Source organism: Bison bison, unplaced genomic scaffold, assembly GCF_000754665.1.
Source record: "Bison bison bison isolate TAMUID 2011002044 unplaced genomic scaffold, Bison_UMD1.0 scf7180017864466, whole genome shotgun sequence".
In the NCBI taxonomy this organism is placed as follows: Eukaryota; Metazoa; Chordata; class Mammalia; order Artiodactyla; family Bovidae; genus Bison; species Bison bison.
Genome location: NW_011495027.1, coordinates 10,205,247 through 10,228,414, shown reverse-complemented (window position 1 = coordinate 10,228,414; position 23,168 = coordinate 10,205,247). Strand labels below are relative to the sequence as shown.

General features: G+C 38.5%; 1 protein-coding gene across 10 annotated transcripts in view; it reads right to left on the bottom strand.

The window, feature by feature from the left end:
• The window catches only part of RPAP2 (RNA polymerase II associated protein 2), a 127,401-nt gene that overhangs the window by 54,940 nt on the left and 49,293 nt on the right, over positions 1-23,168 (bottom strand). For all 10 annotated transcript variants that reach the window (XR_827098.1, XM_010860444.1, XM_010860445.1 and 7 more), the window contains one exon: positions 22,085-22,153. Coding sequence is in view for 8 of the 10 variants with exons in the window: in XM_010860444.1 (XP_010858746.1) it covers positions 22,085-22,153 (69 nt within the window). In the remaining 2 variants the exon portion in view is untranslated. Of the gene's footprint in view, positions 1-22,084; positions 22,154-23,168 lie in introns of those variants that run through there.

Below are 23,168 nucleotides of genomic sequence, written 5' to 3'. Positions count from 1 at the left end.
CAGTCGTGTCCGACTCCGTGCGACCCCATAGACAGCAGCCCACCAGGCTCCCCCATCCCTGGGATTCTCCAGGCAAGAACACTGGAGTGGGTTGCCATTTCCTTCTCCATGCATGAAAGTGAAAAGTGAAAGTGAAGTCACTCAGTCATGTCCGACTCTTCGAGACCCCATGGACTGCAGCCTACCAGGCTCCTCCGTCCATGGGATTTTCCAGGCAAGAGAACTGGAGTGGGGTGCCATTGCCTTCTCCGTGAACAAGTGCTAAATGATAAAGGATGACCTCTGTTTGTGAAAACATACACTCAAAACTGAAACAAAGGAGAGCTGTGACCAGTAAGTAACCCAATGGGTCAAAATGTCATCTATTTTCAGAAATTTGAGGGCTCACACAAACCCAAGGCATTTTACAAAACATCTCTCTCAGATATTAAAAAAATTTTTTTTGGTATAAACTTTCAAAAAGGATATCATCTGTATGTTCAGGGCTCATATTTAACATAACTCTTTTTCTACCTTGAGTGTTTCTTACTGGGGAGAACGTAGATGATTATTCAACTCTGTCACTTATTTCTCTAAAAACATTTGTCTAATCTGTGACCCTTAGCCTCCTCCTTGAAGTAACACAATGGCCCCAGGGGCACAGGGAAAGAACAACAAAAAAAGTCGGCCTATGGAACAGCTTTTCTTTTTCCATAAAATAACATGGGCCGGGCCATGTGCAGAGGTAACTCCTTCATGGCACTTCCCTAAGCTGCTCTGGATGTTGTTTTTAAGTAGCTGCTCTGGATGTTGTTTTTAAGTAAACATTTCCCTGGTGGCTCAGAGGGTAAAGCATCGGCCTGCAATGCAGGAGACCTGGGTTCAATCTCTGGGTGGGGAAGATCCCCTGGAGAAGGAAATGGCAACCACTCCAGTATTCTTGCCTGGAAAATCCCATGGACGGAGAAGCCTGGTGGGCTACAGTCCATGGAGTCGCAAAGAGTCGGACACGACTGAGCAACTTTACTTTCACTTTCAAACATGGTTTTACTCTTGTTTGACAAGGAAACAAATGACAAGCGGTCAGAGCTCAGTTTAAAATTCAGATACTTTAAAATGGGTGACTTTCTAAATTAGAGCAAGTGAATTAGTTTCCCTTGAAGAATGCCAGTTTTTTCCCCAGCTATTCCTTTTGTGGCAGGATCTCAGCCACTGAGTCAAACATAAGCAGCTACAGTGATTTCCAAGTTTGTAAAAAGAAACTTTTCTTTATGAAACTAACTTGTTTATCTTCCACCTTTCTGTGAAGTTACACCAAGTGTTAACTCCACAGTGAGGCTCAAGTGACTTTCTTAAGGTCACGTAGTTAGTAAGAGATGAGCAAATAAGCCCCAGAAGTACTCCCACAGGTCTACACTTCTAACCACCATACCACACAAGCTCACATGTCTGATTCATTTTAAGAACGAGGAGACTTTATGATTTCAAAGGCCCACTTGTCTATGCTCTTCAAATAATTTTTGAAATCTGTCATTACAAAATAAAACATGCTAATGAAAACAGACAATTCTATTGTTTCTAATTAATTCATCCTTTCTGTGATAGCCAAAAAGCATCTTCCAACACCATTAACTACTGAAGACTTTAGAAGAAACCTAGGAAATGCCTCTAAGCAACCAAATCCTGGCAGATACAGCTAAATTAACTGATTTAGCACATCTTTATCTAGCACACTAATAACTGCACTAGGACAGTGGTTGTCAATTTTATCTGTACAAATTACAATCACTTGGGGAACTTAAAAATATTTATGTCCAGGCTCCATCCCAGACCATTCAATTAAAATCTCTGAATCAGATATTATACATTACACACACACACACAGAGGGATTCCCTGGTGGCTCAGATGGTAAAGAGTCTGCCTGCAATGTGGGAGACCCAGGTTTGATCCCTGGGTTGGGATGATCCACTGGAGAAGGAAATGGCAACCCACTCCAGTATTCTTGCCTGGAGAATCCCATGGATGAAGGAGCAGAGTTGGACACCACTGAGCGACTTCTTTCTATACATATACATATGTATATGTGTATATATGTGTGTATATATATACAAAGAAATTTTTATTTTATTTTTTTGGCTATGCCATAAGGCTTGCAAGATATTAGTTCCCCAAGCAGGGATTAAACCTACACCCACAGTAGTGAAAGTGTGGGGTCCTAAACACTTTACCATCAGGGAATTCCCAAGTATTAGTAATTTTTAAACACTTTCTATGTGATTCTAATGGACAACCAGTGTTTAGAACGAAGCACAAGCTGGAATCAAGATTGCTGGGAGAAATATCAATAACCTCAGATATGCAGATGACACCACGCTTATGGCAGAAAGTGAAGAGGAACTAAAAAGCCTCTTGGTGAAAGTGAAAGAGGAGAGTGAAAAAGTTGGCTTAAAGCTCAATATTCAGAAAACGAAGATCATGGTTCTGGTCCCATCACTTCATGGCAAATAGATGGGGAAACAGTGGAAACAGTGTCAGACTTTATTTTGGGGGGCTCAAAAAACACTGCAGATGGTGACTGCAGCCATGAAATTAAAAGACGCTTACTCCTTGGAAGGAAAATTATGACCAACCTAGATAGTATATTGAAAAGCAGAGACATTACTTTGCCAACAAAGGTCCATCTAGTCAAGGCTATGGTTTTTCCAGTGGTCATGTATGGATGTGAGAGTTGGACTGTGAAGAAAGCTAAGCACCGAAGAACTGATGCTTTTGAACTGTGGTGTTGGAGAAGACTCTTGAGAGTCCCTTGGACTGCAAGGAGATCCAACCAGTCCATCCTAAAGGAGATCGGTCCTGGGTGTTCATTGGAAGGACTGATTGTAAAGCTGAAACTCCAGTACTCTGGCCACCTCATGCGAAGAGTTGACTCATTGGAAAAGACTCTGATGTTGGGAGGGATTGGGGGCAGGAGGAGAAGGGGACAACAGAGGATCAGATGGCAGATGGCATCACTGACTCGATGGACATGAGTCTGAGTGAACTGCGGGTGTTGGTGATGGACAGGGAGGCCTGGTGTGCTGCGATTCATGGGGTCACAAAGAGTCGGACATGACTGAGTGACTGAACTGTTCAGTTCTGATCATTTGTTATACTTGTTATCTACACTGCTGGAAGAAAATGAATAGCAAAGAAAATGAGATCTTTATATAGATACCTCTACCAAAGCAGAAGACAATACGGTCCAAAAGAAGGGTCTCACCTATAGGAATTTGTAAAAGGAAGATATTATTTGTACCTCTGGGGGCTTAAGAAAGACTTCTAAGGAGGTAGTGACATTAGAAGTGGGTCTTGAAGGCTAGGACAGGCAAACATGAAAAGGAAAGGCATTTTAAGCACAGGCCACAATGATACAAGCTAACAGAGAACAAAAGGACACAAAAGAGAAATAAGTTGGGTAAGCAGGTTGGGGCTATATTAGGAGGGCTTTGAATCTCAAGCAAAATCACATGATAGGAAATGGGGGTGTCACTAGGTTTCTGAACAAAGACCTGCCCTGATCAGAATTAAGCTTTAGTGAGATTACTTCTGTAGCTAGAGAAAGGATGGGCTAATTTGAGGGAAGAGACACCTGGCCAGAGACCTGTTTAAGAAGGTTATGATTGCAGCAGTCTAGGCAAGTAATGAAAGCCTGATGTGGGTTGGTAGCAATGGGAAGGGAGAAAAACAAAGGAAGGATTTAACAATTGCTTAGATATGGGAGATAAGGGCAAGAGAAGCACCAAAGCCAACTTCAGACTTCAATTCTGGGTAATTAGGAAGAGATCACCTAAATCTTAGATTTGAGAGAGTGAATTGCTTTAGTGATATCCAAATGGAGATCTCCCTTCCCACAAATAAAATTCTGGTTTGCAACCTAGGAGAGACGTCAGAACTGAAGATGCAACTTTTGGGGAGGGACAAAAGAAACATTTCATTAGGACAACCGATTGTATTCCTAAGATGTCTCCCTTACCGGTTACCAATTATAACTGTCCTGATTTCTTGAACTAACCTTTCACCAGCACACTTCAGCCTCTCTTGCATCCTTATCTTAACTTTCCTATTCATCAAAACTACAACCTGGGATCAGTGCTACATACTTGCTTTCTCCACACCTACAATAGGATAGCTGAAAAGTACTGGAGGGGAGGAGTGTGGGAGGAAGAAGGGAACTTCAAAAATTGATACCACTACAAATCCATGATCTCTGGCCTCCTCTGGGTTACTTGTCAGCTTTCTCTGGCACTTGGTTAGGTCCTTTTCTGGATACTCTCAATGACTGTAACCAATTTCTTTCACACCCTACTCAACCATCATCTCTTTAGTTTTAGAACCCAACATCATACTCATTGAAAACACCAACTTCATTGGAAAATGAAATTGTCAGGCATGATTTTAAAATCTCCCTTCTACTTACAAACTTACCTATATCCATACTTGTTGTTTAGTCACTAAGTCCTGTCCAACTCTTTTGTGACCCCATGGACTGCAGCCCACCAAGCTCCTTTGTCCATGGGATTTATTCTTATTTTCTTCTGGCCTCATAAGATAATGTATCTATTTGACCATGATCTCACTTTTTTGATTATGGGCTTCCCAGGCAGCACTAGTGGTATAAAGAACCCACCTGCCAATGCAGGGACATGAGAGACATGGGTTTGTTTCCTGGGTCAGGAAGATCCCCTGGAGGAGGGCATGACAACCCACTTCAGTATTCTTGTCTGAAGAATTCCATAGACAGAGGAGCCTGGTGGGCTACAGTTCATGGGGCACAAAGAGTCAGACAGGACTGAACAACACTTTCACTTCTACGTGTCTCTTCTGGGACCCTGTTCCACCATTATGTCTACCCCCCAACTCTGCCCTCAGCTTCAGATTCTTGTTAAAATTCTTCTCTGTACCCTACAAACATACTTCAGTATTTTATCCAAAACAGACTGTAACCGTTCAATTTCTTTCCTACTCTTATCAATTTTCTCAAAAGAGAAATCTGTATTTGCTAACTCCACTTCCTCTTGTTAACCTGTGATACTGAGTTTCATACGATTCTTCAAAATTACACAAAGTTTTTTTCTTTTCAAATGTGTATTTTCTTTCCCTTTGGGGAAAGAATACATAACTTTATTTCTACTTTCAATGTGTTAATGTATCTCTCAATCAATAATGTGAGCTGTAGAGGGTTAGTGCATTTAGTTTTAGGCCATTTGAGGAATTTTGGAGCATGTGAAAGTTGTATGAGTTAGTGTTTTGGACGAACAACATACTTCTCTGCACTGAAACCACAGGAATATGTGGCAGCTGCTTGATTCTTATGAAACATTTTTGCAGTGTAGCTGATTTGTCATGCATTGCAATGGAAAACCTCCATGCATCATAACGTAGAGAACTGAAAAACTCATTAGAAAGAAAATCAGTAAATAAAATCGTACAATTCAGTTACCATAACATGATTTTACCTCCACAGAAATTATGGGCATTTAAGCAGTTTGTAGCGGTTTCCTGAGTACTTTTGCTCCCATGTAATTTTCAGTATTAAGCTTTACGTATTTTTGATATGTCTTGTCTTTTAAGGCAGAGTATACTGAGCTTCAAAAGCAGACATTACTTTGCCAACAAAGGTCTGTTTAGTCAAACCTAAGGTTTTTCCAGTAGTCATGTATGGATGTGAGAGCTGGACCATAAAGAAAGCTGAGCGCCGAAGAATCAATGCTTTTGAGTGGTGTTCGAGAAGACTCTTGAGAGTCTCTTGGCCTGCAAGGAGATCAAACCAGTCAATCCTAAAGGAAATCAGTACTGAGTCCTTGGAAGGACTGATGCTGAAGCTGAAGCTCCAATACTTTGGCTACCTGATGTGAAGAACTGATTCTCTGGAAAAGACTGAAGGCAGGAGGAGAGGGCGACGACAGAGGATGAGATGGATGGATGGCATTACTGACTTGATGGGCATGAGTTTGAGCAAGCTCCAGGAGTTGGTGATGGACAGGGAAGCCTGGCATGCTACAGTCCATGGGGTTGCAAACAGTCAGACACAACTGAGAGACTGAACTGATACCCGAGCTGTTCCAGCATGACAAAGAGAAACTCATACTGCTCACTGAAACTGGGACTACACAATTAGCAATAGTGAGAACTAGAAAATAGTAATCTGCCTTTTACCCTTTGGCCTTTATAATCTGTTCTAAAACTTTGCAAAAATATCAATATTTAAACTAGGAATAAATCAGAAGCATTTTAATTTTGCCTGCAAGAATCATATGACTTTATTGTTATTGTTAACTAGAACTATCAGAATGAGAAAAGTCAGAGGCAGGAAGAATATTAAAAAGGTGTTAAGTCTCTATAATACACAATCTAAACGGAAGTGTTTAAAGACAACAGAGAAAAAAAACACCTCGGGCAGTTAGGTTTCTTGAATTTAAGAAGCACTCAATATACCTGGGAATGAAATTTTTTCCCCTTATAATTTTCATGCAAGTTTGTAAGACTAGTTAATAAAAATATATTCAGTAAGACTAGTTAAAGAAGAGTCTGCCTCTAGAGTGAATTTTTCCATTAAGATCCATTAATATTTGATAAATGCTTCCAATTCAACGAACAAATACCAACATGTAAAACATTTGAAGAATTCTCCAGAAATGTGTCTGTGATGCATCAGATAAATAAAAGATTTAGTGCTATATCTACATACTTGGTGATTGACTGCTCTATAAGCAATTCTTCTATTTATCAGTCCATAGAACATGAAAGACTAAGTCCATCGAAATCAGAGAAAAGCAATATTCAAAGTTTTAAATCAAAGATATTAAAAATTAAAATGTTTACTAATTTTATAATTGTATGAGTTAAAAGATAATTTCCCAGTCAGATGTCTAGTTTTGTCTTTCATTAATTTTTAAAAGGTTTTATAAATATCTATTTGCAAAAAAGCTATGCTAGGTTTGGTTAAAAGTAGCAACTGTTTTTAGGCTATTTACATCCTTATCAGACAATATTCATCCTGGAAAATATGAATCATTATCAAGACAAAGGTTACAGTCCTTCTTTTAACTCATGATAGTAAGCAACTATTTTCATTTTTTCCTGTGCAATTTTACCAGTGCTACCAATTCTGTTTTGAAGTTCATAATACCAACAATAATTTAATCAAGTTTTCCCTGTCCATTCACTTATTTGATTTATTCCACAAATACTAACTCAGTGTTTACTAAGTGCTAGACTGAGTGTTTGGCTCTAGGGAGACAAAAGTAATCCAGATAATGTGCTTGGTTGCATGGAGATTTGGAGAAGGAAATGGCAACACATTCCAGTGTTCTTGCCTGGAGAATCCCAGGGACGGGGGAGCCTGGTGGGCTGCCGTCTATGGGGTCGCAGAGAGTCGGACATGACTGAAGCGACTTAGCAGCAGCAGCATAGAGATTGTTTTGGTAAGAAAAACAGTTTCAAATCTGCCTCTCTTACTGTAGTCATCTTTACTGGTTTAGTGTTGTTTTTACATTATCCAAACACAATTTCTGGATGACTGGAAAGTCTCTTATGTAGAAACTGTGTATATTTTTTGGTGAAGTATGTGTATATGTCCCTAAGACTGACTTATGGATTATTAAAGACGAGAAGGCAGAGAAGCTGAAAAAGCACAAAATATGAAAGAAAAAAGGAAGTTAGACACCAGAATTAAACACAGTGGCTGTATGGATCAAACTCAGAAATGCTGCCCTAAGTTAATTTTCCTAAAGCATATCATTAACCTGTAGTGGAGGGGGATAAGAATAAACTAGAACAAGAAATGAAATGATAATAAGATGGGTTTTTCGAAGGAGCAATATACAAGACTTGTTTCATTCACTTCTGAAATTAAGTACGAGAGGCAAAATGTTACCAAACAACACTGACATTCAAGGCAAGGAGAAAGGAGGAGGAAAGCAGGAAAGATGAAAAAACTGGGAATGTCATCAAAGGCATATTTGCTTATTACTTTTTCTAGGAAAAGTAATATTTGCCTATTACTTCATCAGCATAAGAATTCTTCATCAGTTACACTGTTTTTTCAATACTCCCAATCCCACTTGTCTGACATCTCTTTTGTTGCCAAATGCTCAAGCCTCCGTTATTCTGAAAAGTGTTCTGAAGATTTACCATATCCTACTGGATTATAATCTCTCCTCTTTCCTCTTATGCCAACCATATGAAGAGTGGTCAACGTTTGCTGTGTCTAGTGTCTTTACAACTGTCTATTAGAGCAGCCCTTGCAATCAGGTCTCAATCATCACTCTATGTAAACTGCTTCCTGGAAGGTCACCCACAACCACAATTGACCAAACTATAGTGTTTATTCAGTCCTTGTCTTTGTTCAGCAAAGGATAACTGCTTGATTTTTCAGGAAGGTAGTTACCACCTCTTTCTTGAACCTCAAACCCACTTTGGATTCCCTGTCAGTATTCTAAGGAACACTGGGCAGTGGAAAGGGCACATATTTTGAAATCAAAATCCCAGATGTGACCTTGGACAAAGTGCTTGTCTTCCTAGTCTCTTTCTTTTCTCTGGAAGTGGGACACCACCACTGACCTCACTGAATTGTGAGGATCAAATGAAATAATATAAAGAATCTAGCATGATTACACACAGCTGGTGTTCAAAAAATTATTTGTTCTTCCCCCTTTCTGCTTTCTTCTGTATTGCTTAGGCAGCCTTGGCATAGATGCAGCTCTGTTTCACTGCATTTAATACTCTCAACCAGGCCTTCTCACTCATCTCAATAATGACTATAATTTTTCTTACCATTTGGTAGCTGGCAATGGCACCCCACTCCAGTACTTCTGCCTGGAAAATCCCATGGACAGAGAAGCCTGGTAGGCTGCAGTCCATGGGGTCGCTAGAGTCAGACACAACTGAGCGACTTCCCTTTCACTTTTCACTTTCATGCATTGGAGAAGGAAATGGCAACCCACTCCAGTGTTCTTGCCTGGAGAATCCCAGGGACAGGGAAGCCTGGTGGGCTGCAATCTATGGGGTCACACAGAGTCGGACACGACTGAAGCGACTTAGCAGCAGCAGCAGTCTACCTTTTCAACTGCCTTAACCCTAAATCTTTTTAATACATTGTCTAGGTTTGTCATAGCTTTCCTTCCAAGGAGCAAGTACTTTTTCATTTTTGCAGCTGCAGTCACTGTCCGAAGTGATTTTGGAGCCCAAGAAGATAAAGTGTCACTGTTTTCTTTTCCCTCCATCTATTTGCCATGAAATGATGGGACCAGATGCCATGATCTTTGTTTTTCAAATGTTGAGTTTTAAGCCAGCTTTTTCACTCTCCTCTTTGGCCCTCATCAAGAGGCTCTTTAGTTCCTCTTCACTTTCTGCCATTGGAACGGTATCATTTGCACATCTGAGGTTGTTGATATTTCTCCTGGCAATCTTGATTTCAGCTTGTGATTCATTCAACCTGGCATTTCGCATGATGTACTCTTATAGAAGTTAGTAAGCAGGCTGACAGCATACAGCCTTTACATGCTCCCAGTTTTGAACCAGTCCATTGTTCTACGTCTGGTTCTAACTGTTGCTTCTTACTTGCATACACGTTTATCAGGAGGCAGATAAGGTGGTCTGGTATTCCTGTCTCTTTAATTTTCCAGTTTGTTGTGATCTACACAGTCAAAGACTTTATTTAGTGTAGTCAACAAAGCAGATTTTTTTCTGGAATTCCCTTGCTTTTTCCATGATCCAACAGATGTTGGCAATTTGGTCTCTGGTTCCTTTGATCTTCTATATCTAGCTTGAAGATCAGGAGTTCTCAGTCCACTGTTGAAGCCTAGCTTGAAGGATTTCAAGCATAACCTTGCTGGCATGTGAAATGGGTATAACTGTGCGGTAGTTTGAACATTCTTTGGCATTGCCTTTCTTTGGGATTGGAATGAAAACTGACTTTTTCCAATCCTGTGGCCACTGCTGAGTTTTCCAAATTTGCCGGCATGTTGAATACATCACTGTTAACACCATCACCTTTTAGGATTTGAAACAGCTCAGTTCTGAATTCCATCACCTCCACTAGCTTTGTTTGTAGTAATGCTTCCTAAGGCCCACTTGACTTCACACTCTAGGATGTCTGGCTCTAGGTGAGTGACCATAGCCATCATAGTTATCTGGATCATTAAGGCCTTTTTTGTACAGTTCTCCTGTGTATTCTTGCCACCTCTTTTTAATTTTTTCTGCTTCTGTCAGGTCCTTGCCAGTTTAGTCCGTTTTTATGCCCATCTTTCATGAAATGTTCCCTTGGTCTCTCCAATTTTCTCGAATGACCTCTAGTCTTTCCCATTCTAATGTTTTCCTCTACTTCTTTGCATTGTTCATTTAAGATTTTCTTATCTCTCCTTGCTATTCTCTGGAACTCTGCATTTAGTTGGGAGGTGTATCTTTCCCCTTCTCATTTGCCTTTAGCTTCTCTTCTCAGCTATTTGTAAAGCCTCCTCAGACAACCATTTCACCTTTTTGCATTTCTTTTTCTTGGGGATGGCTTTGGTCACTGCCTCCTGTACAGTGTTATGAACCTCTGTTCATAGTTCTTCAGGCACTCTGTCTACCAGATCTAGTCCCTTGAATCTATTTGTCACCTCCACTGTATAAGCAATCGTAAGGGATTTGATTTAGGTCATACCTGAATGGTCTGGTGGTTTTCCCTACTTTCTTCGATTTAAGCCTGAATTTTGCAATAACGAACTCATGATCTGAGCCACAGTCAGCAGACTGTATAGAGCTTCTCCATCTTTGGTTGCAAAGTACATAATCAGTCTGATTTTGGTATTGACTGTCTGGTGATATCCATGTGTAGAGTCGTCTTTAAAAAATTTTTTTTAATTTATTTTTTAAGTGAAGGATAATTGCTTTACATAGAGTCATCATCTTGTGCTGGAAGAGGGTGTTGTTTGCTATGACCAGTGTGTTCTCTTGGCATAATTCTGTTAGCCTTTGCCCTGCTTCATTTTGCACAAACCTAGACAGTATATTAAAAAGCAGAGATATCATTTTGTTAATAAAGGTCTGTATAGTCAAAGCTATGTTTTTTCCAGTAGTCATGTATGGATGTGAGAGTTGGACCATAGAGAAGGCTGAGTGCCAAAGAACTGATGCTTTCGCATTCTGGTGCTGGAGAAGAGTTTAAGAGTCCCTTGGACCGCAAGAAAATCAAACCAGTCAATCCTGAAGGAAATCAATACTGAATATTCACTGGAAGGACTGATGCTGAGGATCCAATATTTTGGCCACCTGATGTGAAAAGCCAACTCACTGGAAAAGACCCTGATGCAGGGGAAGATTAAAGGTAGGAGGAGAAGGGGGCAACAGAGGATGGGATGTTTGGATAGTATCACCAACTCAGTGGACATGAGTTTGAGCAAACTCCAGGAGATAGTGAAGGACAGGGAAACCTGCCATGCTGCAGTCCATGGGGTTGCAAAAAGTCGGACATGACTTAACAACTGGACAATAACCACCACCTTAAATATGCCTGAATAGGAATAGGCTCAGTGCTTGGAGAACAGGTTAAATCAAATCTAGTAACTACTTCAGTTAGTTCCTCATACTCTCTTCTCTAAAAGAACCAGTATTTTTCCCCGTTATCTGTCTTAATTTTGTGAAATCATGTTTGTCCCCCCTTTATCTCCATTGCTAAACTTTGTATCTGGAGCTGTAATGTCTCTCATTTCATTTTCATTGTGATCATTTTATTTCACTGATTAAGTGTTCTTTGGTTAACTAGGCTGTTACTAGTGGAGGACTTGAGAAAATCAATTTCATAAATGCTGTGGGCAAGAACCAGAATGCAAGGGATCAATGAAAAGCACTGGAATCACTGACAGCAGACTAGCTTCTTCAAGACATTTGGCAAGTGAAAGGATGATAGTCTGGGAAGCTCAGCAAGGTTGTGGAGGAAGGATAGGTATTTTTTTCTTTTCTGTTTTTTAAACTTTAAAAAATGAATAAGCAGTTGTAGGCAGAAGGGAAGCAACTTGGGAGGCAGGAAGAAAAGAGTCAACCAAAAGTCAGAAATGATTGCTTCCTAATAATTCATTCTTTTATTCACCGTTAGGTATTTATTTTAAATCTGTGATGCTAAAGTGCAGGGCATATAATGGTGCATAAAATCACAGATAGAACCTGCCCCTAAAATCTTCAAGTTTTTTTTTTTTTGGCTGTGCATGTAGGATATCAGTTCCCTGACCAGGGATCTAACTCACACATCCCCTGCAATTGGAAGTGGGGAGTCTTAATACTGGACTGCCAGGGAAGTCCTAAAATCTTCAATTTGAGTGAGACAGATATTAATCAAGTAATATCAAGTATATTGAATCATACAATTCAATATAAAACTGAAAACAGGGCAAGTGCCAGGAAAGATAAGTACATGGTGTTGTGGCCTATTATAAAGTGTTTTGATCTACTCAGCGAAGTCCAGGAAACGTTTTTTTGAGGAAGGAACACTTCCTCAAGTTCTGAGAGATGAGGGGGAATTAACCAAAGGAATAGGAGTGGAAAGAACATTCTGGATAAAGGGAACCACCTGGGTCCTGTGGCGAGAGGAAAGACGATGAGAAGGGCTGGAGTGGCAGGAACGAGGAGAACAAGGCAGGGTGGTGTAAGCTGAGGCTGAGCCACACAGGGCCACAATGACAGCAAGTGGAGGCCATGGAGGGACTGGTGTGAGGTGGAAGACAGGACAGATGGGACTCCAGTAAGACTGATCTCCCTAAAGCACTGGCTTCAGGAGGGTACTCTGCTCAAAACTTCAGTGACTTTCACTGTCCACTAAAATAAGTTTCCTTGCCATTAAAGGCTCTATCTCTACTATACACCTAACTTTCCAACCACTCTTTCCAGTTCCAGCTATCTTTACTCGTCACTACATCTCTTCTCTGCTTTTTTCATTATACAGGTACTTCCTAGAATGCTCTCAACCTTTCATTTCTATTTCTTGAAACCCTTTCTCTTTTTGGGGCCCATCAAAAATCCCACTTCTGTGAAATCTTTTTTGATCTTCCTAGTAGAGCTATTTTACTGCTTTGAAGTCCCACGAGTCTGTGTTTCTTTCTTGCCTGTCGTTACCTGTGAACATACAGTTCTCTCCCTTTCCTCAGCAGTCTTGGAGGGCAGGGTCTTTGTCTTTGTTTAATCTCTGTATTCCCCAGCTGCTCGATAAACAATTTAAAGTCATATTTCTAATATTTGAAAACATTTCCATTATTGTGTAGATGCCAGCCTCTACACAGACTCACAGTTCTGATGCTGTAGCAAAGTGTGAGTCTCATCCTTCCTGGTATAATATGGGCTCTTATGCTGGTTTTTATGGCACGATATTAAAAACATGAAAAAAAAAGTCCTAACAAACTCTTTAGACTAAAAATCAGGGCAACAGGCAAGGTAGCTTATCAGTCCTTTAGCTAACAATCAGATGGTACTATCTGAGATGAAACACAGATTACCATACCTAGTTCAAAGAAGTTCTATCAATGAATGGTTGGGATCTTTTCATCAATGAAGGGGAGGGGGGGAGGCATTATTCTAGAACTACTTTAAAAAATGTCCGTAAATGTGATCTGAACAAAGAATCGGGAACATTTTGAAATTTAAAAAATCAACTTACACATTCTACTTTGCTCTTCACTGCCTTTGGTATAATGCTGAGGTACTAACTCACTTCACTGTTCCCTTTAGCATCCAGAGCAGCTTCCTCATCTCTGATGTGGAGAGCAATATGTCATCAGCAAGGTCTACAGCAGAAAGAGACTAAAGGAATCTTAGGGGTATTCATCCCATTTACTTAAATGAGCACTCTGTACTCTTTCCACAGAAGGAATGGCTAGCAGTATTAATGTATTTCTTGCCAAGCTTAAGGACTAAGATACCAAACAAAGCAGTAACACCTGGACAGTGTCTCCATGACTATCAGCACAGTTACATTGTTTCCTATGCTCAAATAATCATCTTCATTGTCTCCTTCAGTAGCCTTTGACATACTGCATTAAAATAGTTTCTTATTTATCAGATGTCATAGTTGAATTCACACTGCCAAGTTAATTTAACCAGGATTTAGTCCCCCTCTTATTACTAACAAGACCAAAAAAATGCACAATGAAGTTAAGAAACTTGTGCAAGGCTGAACTGCTAATGCAAGGTAAAAATTAAGATATAATCCAGAATGAGACTGAACTTAGGGTTCTTAAGAACCCTTGCACAGTTAAAGGTGGTCTTTGGGGTAAGGGAATTACATTTACAAAAATATAATACTTAATAATAATTTACATAAATTTCATTTTATCCAAGGCACAAATCTAAAGTCTCACAATTTGCAAAACCAAAAGGCATGTGAGGTTATTACTATTAAGGACTTCTGAAAGAAGAGCATACCATGAAGAAGTATATTATTATGAACTTTCTATTTCAGAACTACTATCTGGAAAACTGAGATAAAAACTTTGTTATAAAAGACCATGATAGCCAAATAAAATAAAATGTTTTTCTTCTAACAGATGGTTTATGTCCTGATAATGTTTGCATTTAATGCTTTGGGATTACCTATTAATAAGGAAGCAGGGATGCTTTCCATTGATATTTCTAATTCAAAAGAAACAAGTTCTTTGTAGCTCACCTAGTAGTGATAATATTACACGTTGGTTTGCTTAAAGGGCTGGGCTATTGTGAGTTTAAACTTTATATCTAAATCCTGTTTGTGACAGCTCTATAGAGCAGCTTTGGAGATGTGTTAGAAAAACTTTTCTTCATAATTACTGCTATGAAACAATTCTCTCAGAATAGTGACTACAACTTTTTCAGTACTCTAAGACAGAAATGGAACCAACCAGCAGTGTCCACAATGATTATCACACTCTTATGGTACAGAACTCTGAGGCTAGGGCTAACAGTGCCCTTAATTAAGCCTCATGCTTCCTGGCCTCCCCTGGCTATGCTCTCAGTGCACTCAGTCAGGCTGTGAAGATGTCAAGAGCAAGTAGGGAGGGAGACTGACTTCTCAAGTCGAGGTGACTGGTAAGGGCCAGGTGCTGCCTGCTACCAGCTGTCCCCACTGCTGTTACTGTGCTGCTTGGGAAGGGGAGGCTGCGGAGACATCTTTTTGCTGAAGACCCTTGGGGACTTTAGTATGTATTCTGGCCCAAGGCTGGGGACTCTTAGCTACTTATGGATTAAAAAACCAACATTATAAAATTGCCCAAAATTTGAGAACTTCTGAGGGGAAAAAAAAAATTAGTGAAGAAAGTAGGCTTTTGTTAAAAATTTAAAGAAGTACTATTTTTCCTTTAGAAAATATCTGGGTTCCCACACAGCCTGGTGGCTGAGGATAAAGTTACTTCAATGAAAAAATATTATATTTTTCTTATAAGTCAGCCATACATATAGGGGGCTTAGGAATAATCTAATTATTATTTAATACTCAGTAAACAGGTACTTTAGAACTTCCCTGGTGGCTTTACTTAAACTTCACAATGATGGGTGTGTGAGGGGGCTCATTTTGCATATGTAGTAGAAATTCCTAGAACATAAAAAATTGATGTTACCAAAAAAAAAAAAATTGATGTTACAGGTCCATGAAGGTCTAAATTTAATCAGAACAAGCATATTTAAAGTTTGGAAAACTACAAACATAAGCCTGGTGGGGCTGCTGGGTATGAGGCAGTTCAATCTATAGCGTCTTCACAAAGTGCCCACAGAAATTTAAAACAGTGCACTTATTGTGGAATACAGTTTGGCAGTTCCTCAGATAAATAAGGAGTTATCACATGACCCACTAATTCCACTAAGAGAATCGAAAACTCATGTTCTTACAAAAACTTACACACAAATGTTCCTAAGAACCAAAGAATGGAAATAACCCAGATGTCCATTAACTGATAAACGGATAAATAAAATGTGGTATATCCATACAATGGAATATTACTCAGCCATAAAAAGGAATGGAGTGCTGTTACACGCTGCAACATGAAGTAAACCCAGAATACATTAAGTGAGAGACACCAGACACAAAAGCCACATATTATACGATTCCATCCATATGAAATGTTCAGAATAGGTAAATCCAGAGAGACAGAAAGTAGACTAGTGATTGCCAGGGGATGGAGGAAGGGAAAACTGGGACTAAGGTAATGCATATGAAGATAATTTTGGGGATGATGAAGTGTTCTGGAATGAGACAGTGGTGACAGTTGCTGTATACTCACACCACACTGCTGTATACTCACACTCACAAAACAGTGAGTATACTAAAAACCAGTGAACTGTACATTTTAAAATAGTGTATTTTGTTACATGAATTATATCTCAATAAAATTCAATTAAATATAAAATCTGTAATTATAAGGAAACAAAATTATTTCAGTGATCTGCTATTATGGTCTCAAATACTGAAAAATATATTGGGAATATTGAGAAAGGCTTTCGAATACTTCTGAGAACCAATAAATTTCTAAGGCACTGTATCTTCATTTTTCATGGTGTGCTCACAAATTTCTCTAAGGAAATTAGTGATGGGCGCACTATAAAAAACAATCTGCTGAAGCAAAAAGCTGTAGTCACATCTTTCTGTTCATGCCTAGTACCCTAGGGAAGTGGCTCTCCTGAGTGTCTATCTGTATGATGGTTACCTAAAGTGGCTGCCCACATCCAGTGAAGGCTTTTGTTTAGTGATCATGGTCAAGTTGAGCTTATTTAAATACCATTTCCCAGGACTTACATGCTACTCCCAGAACGACGGGAATACTCAAAGCTTTTAGGGGGAATAAACTATTGCGTGGTCTGTGTCTAGGAAGTGGGCCACAGTTCACTGGAAACAGACAGTTCAGATAAATAAAATGAAAGCAGACATTTTTGGAGATGATCTTGAAAGCTTTCCATTAGAGAACATCAAGGGCATAAAACTAGGAATAGCATATATCCATGTTAGACTACCACAAGTCACTTTCTACCCTCCATTCTTTCTAAGCAGTACAACGTAACTAAGTATTTACTTACTTCTTCCTTCATTAGATAACCAAATCATTCCCATGGAACACAATAACACCTTTCTCTAGCTATCTACTAAGAGACATTTGACTCCTGTGCTACAGTTAGCTATAGATCATCACATTACATAAGCAGTGGTCTTTCTACAAAGGTTCCACATTAAACTCTGGTGAAAAAATGACATTTTAGATACAAGAAGTTATTGAAGAAACTGATTCCCACTTCTGGCACAAGTGCTGCACATAAAGGAACTCAAGCCAATCAATTTGTTTCTTCAAAGCCTCCTATACTGTTTCTTTTTGGCTGCCAGACTTGGTCTGGACTGTTCTCTAGATTTCTCAGCTTTCCTAACATTTGCATGTTACAGGTTCAAGTATAATGACAGAGGTCAAAGAAGACTGGGAAGACTAAGACCAAAGGGAAGAGAGGGAGGAGGAAAAGGACTGAGCTGAGGGGGTGTGTCCTACAGCTATAAAATCTCAAAATACCAGTCAAAATCTTCTCAAAGAAACTACTCTGAAAACCATGACCATGATAAACAGTGATTCTTCAGTTTCTGTTTCCCTATACTGAGGACAGATGAGAATATGAGGAATAGAAAAACCAATATATGTTACACTATGAGAAGGCATCAGAAAATAAGCACACTTTAGTGTAATTTATTGTGCCGGCTCAGACAGTAAAGAGTCTGCCTGCAGTGTGGGAGACCCAGGTTTGATCCCTGGGTTGGGAAGATACCCTGGAGAAGGAAATGGCAACCCACTCCAGAATTCTTGCCTGGAAAATCCCATGGATGGAGGAGCCTAGCAGGCTACAGTCCATGGGGTCGCAAAGAGTCTGACGTGACTGAGCGACTTCACTTATTGTGCTTTCTAATCTGATGTATAAACAACACTGAAATATACAAATACATTAACAAGTTTTACACAATAGCACATTTAGGTACTAAAACATTTACAGGAGACTATATACTTACATACATTTTTATGAAAATCATGCATCAGGACTGTGGAAAGAGCCTAATATCTTTACTAGAGCCTACTGATGTGAGAAAATCAGATTCAACTTCATATTCTTCAACATATTCTGTAATCATAAAGTACTAATAAAATTCAACAAAGTTATTACAGCTAAGAGCTTAAGCAACACCACCAACTACTAGGTTATTTTATTGCAATTCTAATCAGTTATTAAAAAAAAATATTAGTGTTCATCATCACTGTAAGTTCTTCTATGTGTAAGGAGTTCTTGTGAACTTATCTTTGTTAATTATAACATTTATTAAATAAAAATGTGAGTAGCAAAGGCACATTAATTCCTTCATTGTTAAATAAATGTATACTACTCCAGTGTTCTTGCCTGGAGAATCCCAGGGACGGGGGAACCTGGTTGGCTGCTGTCTATGGGGTCGCCCTGAGTCGGACACGACTGAAACGACATAGCAGCAGCAGCAGCTTAAGCTTTAAAAGGCTTTTCAGTGTGCTTTTGGTAACGGTTTAGGTTTGAATACATAGTATAAGTATCAATAAATGTTGCAGTCATACTGGCCATTCCATTTCTCACTATGGAATTAGTGAGAAATCTAAATGAACAGAGTACCAATTGATCAAGAATATCAATTTGATTTCATCAACTTCTTTGAGATTATATGGGTATAAAGTTCCCATCAGTGCACACTGATAAAGTACATATTGTGGTTCAAATTTTTAAAATGTTAATGTTTGTGAAAGTTCAAGGGAAGTTACCAGGAAAAGATGGTTTGCTACAGACACACCTTATTTATTCTTAAGAAAATAGATGTGAAAATTTAGGACCCAGCTTTCTTGTTTGGACTATCATGTTTTGCTTAAAATGTTGATTTTCCCTTCTAACAAGAGTTAGATTTGAGCCATTTATTTTGCTATACATGTGTATAGGTATCCTTTTCTAAGTGCTTCTCATGAGGAATTTTGAAAATAGCTTTCATGCATTAAACTAATGCTAAAAAAATAAAAATTTGCAATATTCACAAAGAATAGTACCGTTGTTATAATAATACTAAACATATTATCTTACTGTATTCATCTTCAGTGTCTACAACTACCATTCGGGACCTTCTTCCTAGCTATTAAGACTTCTAAGAAGTCCACTTAATATGAATTTCAGAAATGTCTACAATGACTTTAAAAATTCCATTGGCAATTTGAGAGTAGATGCAAAGATTTTCTGAATCATAGGATAATTAAATGAATAAAAGGTAAATCCCATGTATGCCTATGCTCAATCTTAGTGGCAATAAAAGACTGAATGATGAGTTACTATTTTACAAATATGTGTTTACCTTCTTTCTTTTTATATGTACATGCCTCTTGGAATGTGTGAAGTCTCCATATTTTCCCTGGATTTAAGGTTGTTTATCTAATGCTAGCCCTCACATCTGCTTTTTCTTTCCCCAATGACAATAAATGTCTTCCCAAAAAAGTAACTGTGGGGCTTCCCTGGTGATTCAGTGGTATACAATCCGCCTGCCAATGCAGGAGACGTGGGTCCGATTCCTGATCCAGGAAGATCCCATGTGCCACAGAGCAACTAAGCCCGAGTGTCACAACTACTAAGCCTGCACTTGGCAACAAGAGAAGCCACCACAATGAAAAGCCTACACACTGCAACTAGAGAGCAGCCCGTCTGCCACAACTAGAGAAAAGCCTGCTGCAACAAATACCAGCACAGCCAAAAGTAAATAAAACTGTATGTATAAAAAAAGTGGGAACCGGAAGTGGGAGGAAAGAAGAGTGCAAATATATATTAAAGTATAATTACACTTTACAGAAGCCAGTGGATGGGTTTTAATATGATGGCTGTGTATTTTCATTTTACTCCCATCTCATATGGTAATATTTACTGTAAAATGATGACGAAAGGACAGGCTAAGAAGGAAAAGGGCTATCAACTGAGCCATAGATTCCCTAGGGGGCAGAAATACGAAAAGCTAATGGGAATTTGCTGAGAAATGAGGAAGTAAGAAATAAAACAGTATGGGGACAGAAGTCTTAAGAGAACAAACGACGAAAAACTAAGGAGATTCAGTTAGGGAAGATAAAGAATGTTCAAGAGGGCCTATTGCAAAAGTTATGAGAAAATTATCAGAAAACGAGATTTGAAAGGCGAAAACAAGATTTGAAAGGCAAAAACAAAGAAGTACCAGCTAACTTTGTGTCTACAAGTGACTAAAGATTTTAAAAGAAGCCAAAAGGGCCCTAACTGGAAAGGTTTTTAGTTGTCAAGGGCTCAAAAGTACCAAAGACTAGAGAAAGATGGGTATATCTAACTAACTGTAGGGCTTAGGGAATAATGAAAGAGAATTCCAGGTGAATGACAAAAGCAAAGTGTTCACTGCTACAACCTTAGGCTAGACTGCATACTGTGAAATATGCAATACACCTTGAGATGTGCACTTTTGTTTCTTCAATTAAATTACTATTTTCATGGGTCAGCGACCCTTGAAATCCCTACACTAAATCCAAAGTGAGAGAAGGCAAATAGTATTAATACATAAAAGAACTAGCAAAGCTTTTAGTGTTCTGGGCAACATGGGTGCTTCTATTAAAATAAAACTACTTTTATATGAAATAATCATACACAGTTTCGATGGTAGCTTTAAATTTCATTTTCCATACTATTTTTTGTTCCTTGTTATACATTTTGGAGAAGATCTGGCAAGAGTTTGTACCAAAAGAAGTAGGATCTAACGTGCATCCTCAGTAAGCAGCTGCTCATTAAGATAATACTTCCAGTCACTGGCTTAGAAAGCAAGATTCTGAGATTACTTCTAAGCCTTGGGCCTCTGACTTGTCAACCAAAAAAGTTACTTCCCCTTTAGTGTAATGAATTGCAGAAGTACAGTTAAACAGTTATCTATGAGGGTTTATTAGCAGGCATAGGATATGGTGGGTGAGCAGAGAGATACTGACTTTTTTTTTTGCCAGTGAGCAAAATATTTACAAATTTCATAAAATGGAAAGAACTTTCTAAAAAATTAATAAGATCTGTTTCACAAATTACCAATTCAACTGGAACATTGAATAGTAAAAATGACAAAAGATTTGTTCTTACGGTTGATAAAAAATTTATGTCAGGGCATTCAAGTAAAGTTATTTTCTGTGTTCTGATTTAATGAATCATGTGAGTTGTATCTCGTTGGGTGACACAGATGCTGGCTCAGTGAAGCCTACTCTAATGCTTCCCAGCACAGCCTTCCTTGGGACAGTGAAGCCAGAATAATATGTCAGACTGAAGTAATATCAAAGAAAGAAATGTAGGGCTGGAGATGCTATGAGGTTGGCTCATAACACTTCTTGATCTGTGAGTGTCCAGTAAGTATTCAATGTCCTATGGGCTTCAATGAACTAACAAGCATCAAGTAATAACAGTAATGCAGTAATGAATGGTCTTCCAAAGAAGACTTTTGCAATTCAAGCTGAAAAACACTACACTTACGAGATGGTTTTAACTCTATTCAAAGACAGCCTTAGAAACCACTAGTGATTTCTTAAGAGGTGAACGAGTATTAAATGTTTTATATATGCTTGTGTAGTATCTACTTTAGTTCCTTTAAATCTGTTTGATTTTACATTGATTTTGAAAACAAAACTTTTCTGATGATATTAATAATAAGAACCGTGATGAAAAATAAAATAGCATTAGCTATATTGGTAAAAATATAGATGTAAAATAATGAAGCCATTTAACATTAATAAAATAAATGCACTGTTAAAAATGAAATTAACGGACTAGCCTGAGTATATCCCACATGGAGGTGTTTTTTTCTTTCAAGTGATTACAAATAATATTTGAGAAAAAAAAATGCCCTGAGAAGAAAAGATAGTTAAACATATAAAGAGAACGACAACAGTTTATCAAAATACAGCATATCACTTTACATGAAAGTTATTCTATCATAAGGAAAATTGGTGCAAAATAAAGGTATATTTTCCAAAGAAGTTTAGAAAACTAATGAATTAACTGTTTTTCCCTAGTCAAATTCTTCATATTTAGTATTTAGAATTAAAAATCTGGAAGAGTACTTACATTGACAGCAACACCAAAGCAATTAAGGTCCACTCTGCAGGTTTATGTATAATATTTCTATTTGTTAATCTGAAAGACAGGTAAAATTTACCAAAAGATTGTTACAGTTAAATACATAAACTTTCTATTTGTAGATAAACTCAGTTTTATGATATCATGTGTTAAAGGACACTTTTTTAATCCTTGTTATATTTGATGGAAAAGAGTCAACAGTATAATAATGTGGCTTGATATTCAGAAGGAAGTGTTCTAGCCTCACATTTATATATTTATAACAATACCACTGTTAGACAAGATGGGGATATAGGAACAATATGGGGAACTAAACTGAATGGTTTATTAAAACACATGAACACAGACACGCCTCCTAACCGTATCTTTTGTTTTTCCCTAATCAAATGTTTTATTAAAACTGACAAGGTAAGCAATTTCTGATTTTAATTCAGCTTTTGCTAGGTTGCCAGCAGGCAATTAAGGAATGTCATAATCCATAATTTTCAGAAGTCAGAGTTGACTTGATAAATTTTAAGACTAGGTACCTTTATTCAAGAAAAGTTTTAAAAAATCAGAAGTAAAATCTATCACTTAGCAGTTGATGACAATAAAGTACACTGTAGTCATCTTATTTCTCAGAAAACATTTAGAAGGATCACTCTAAATAAAAAAATGATATAAGCTGATAAAAAGCAGCCAAAAATATCTGATAAAGGATTGTTATCCAAAATATCAAAGAAATCTTAAAACTTAACAATGAGAAAACAAAATGCCCAATTAAAAAATGGGTCCAAGACCTCAAGAGACACTTCATTAACAAACCTGTACAGGGACTTCCCTGGTGGCGCAATGAAATGAGAATCTGCTGCCAACGCAGGGGACACAGGTTTGATCCCTGGTCTGAGAAGATTCCATATGCTGTGGGGCAACTAAGCCCATGTGCCCCAACTACTAAGCCTGCGCTCCAAACCCGAGAGCCACAACTACTGAGTCCTTGTGCTGCAACCAGTGAAGCCCGTGTGACTAGAGCCTGTGCTCCCTCCATGATAAGACCCAGCACAGCCAAAAACAGCTAACTAAATACAATTAT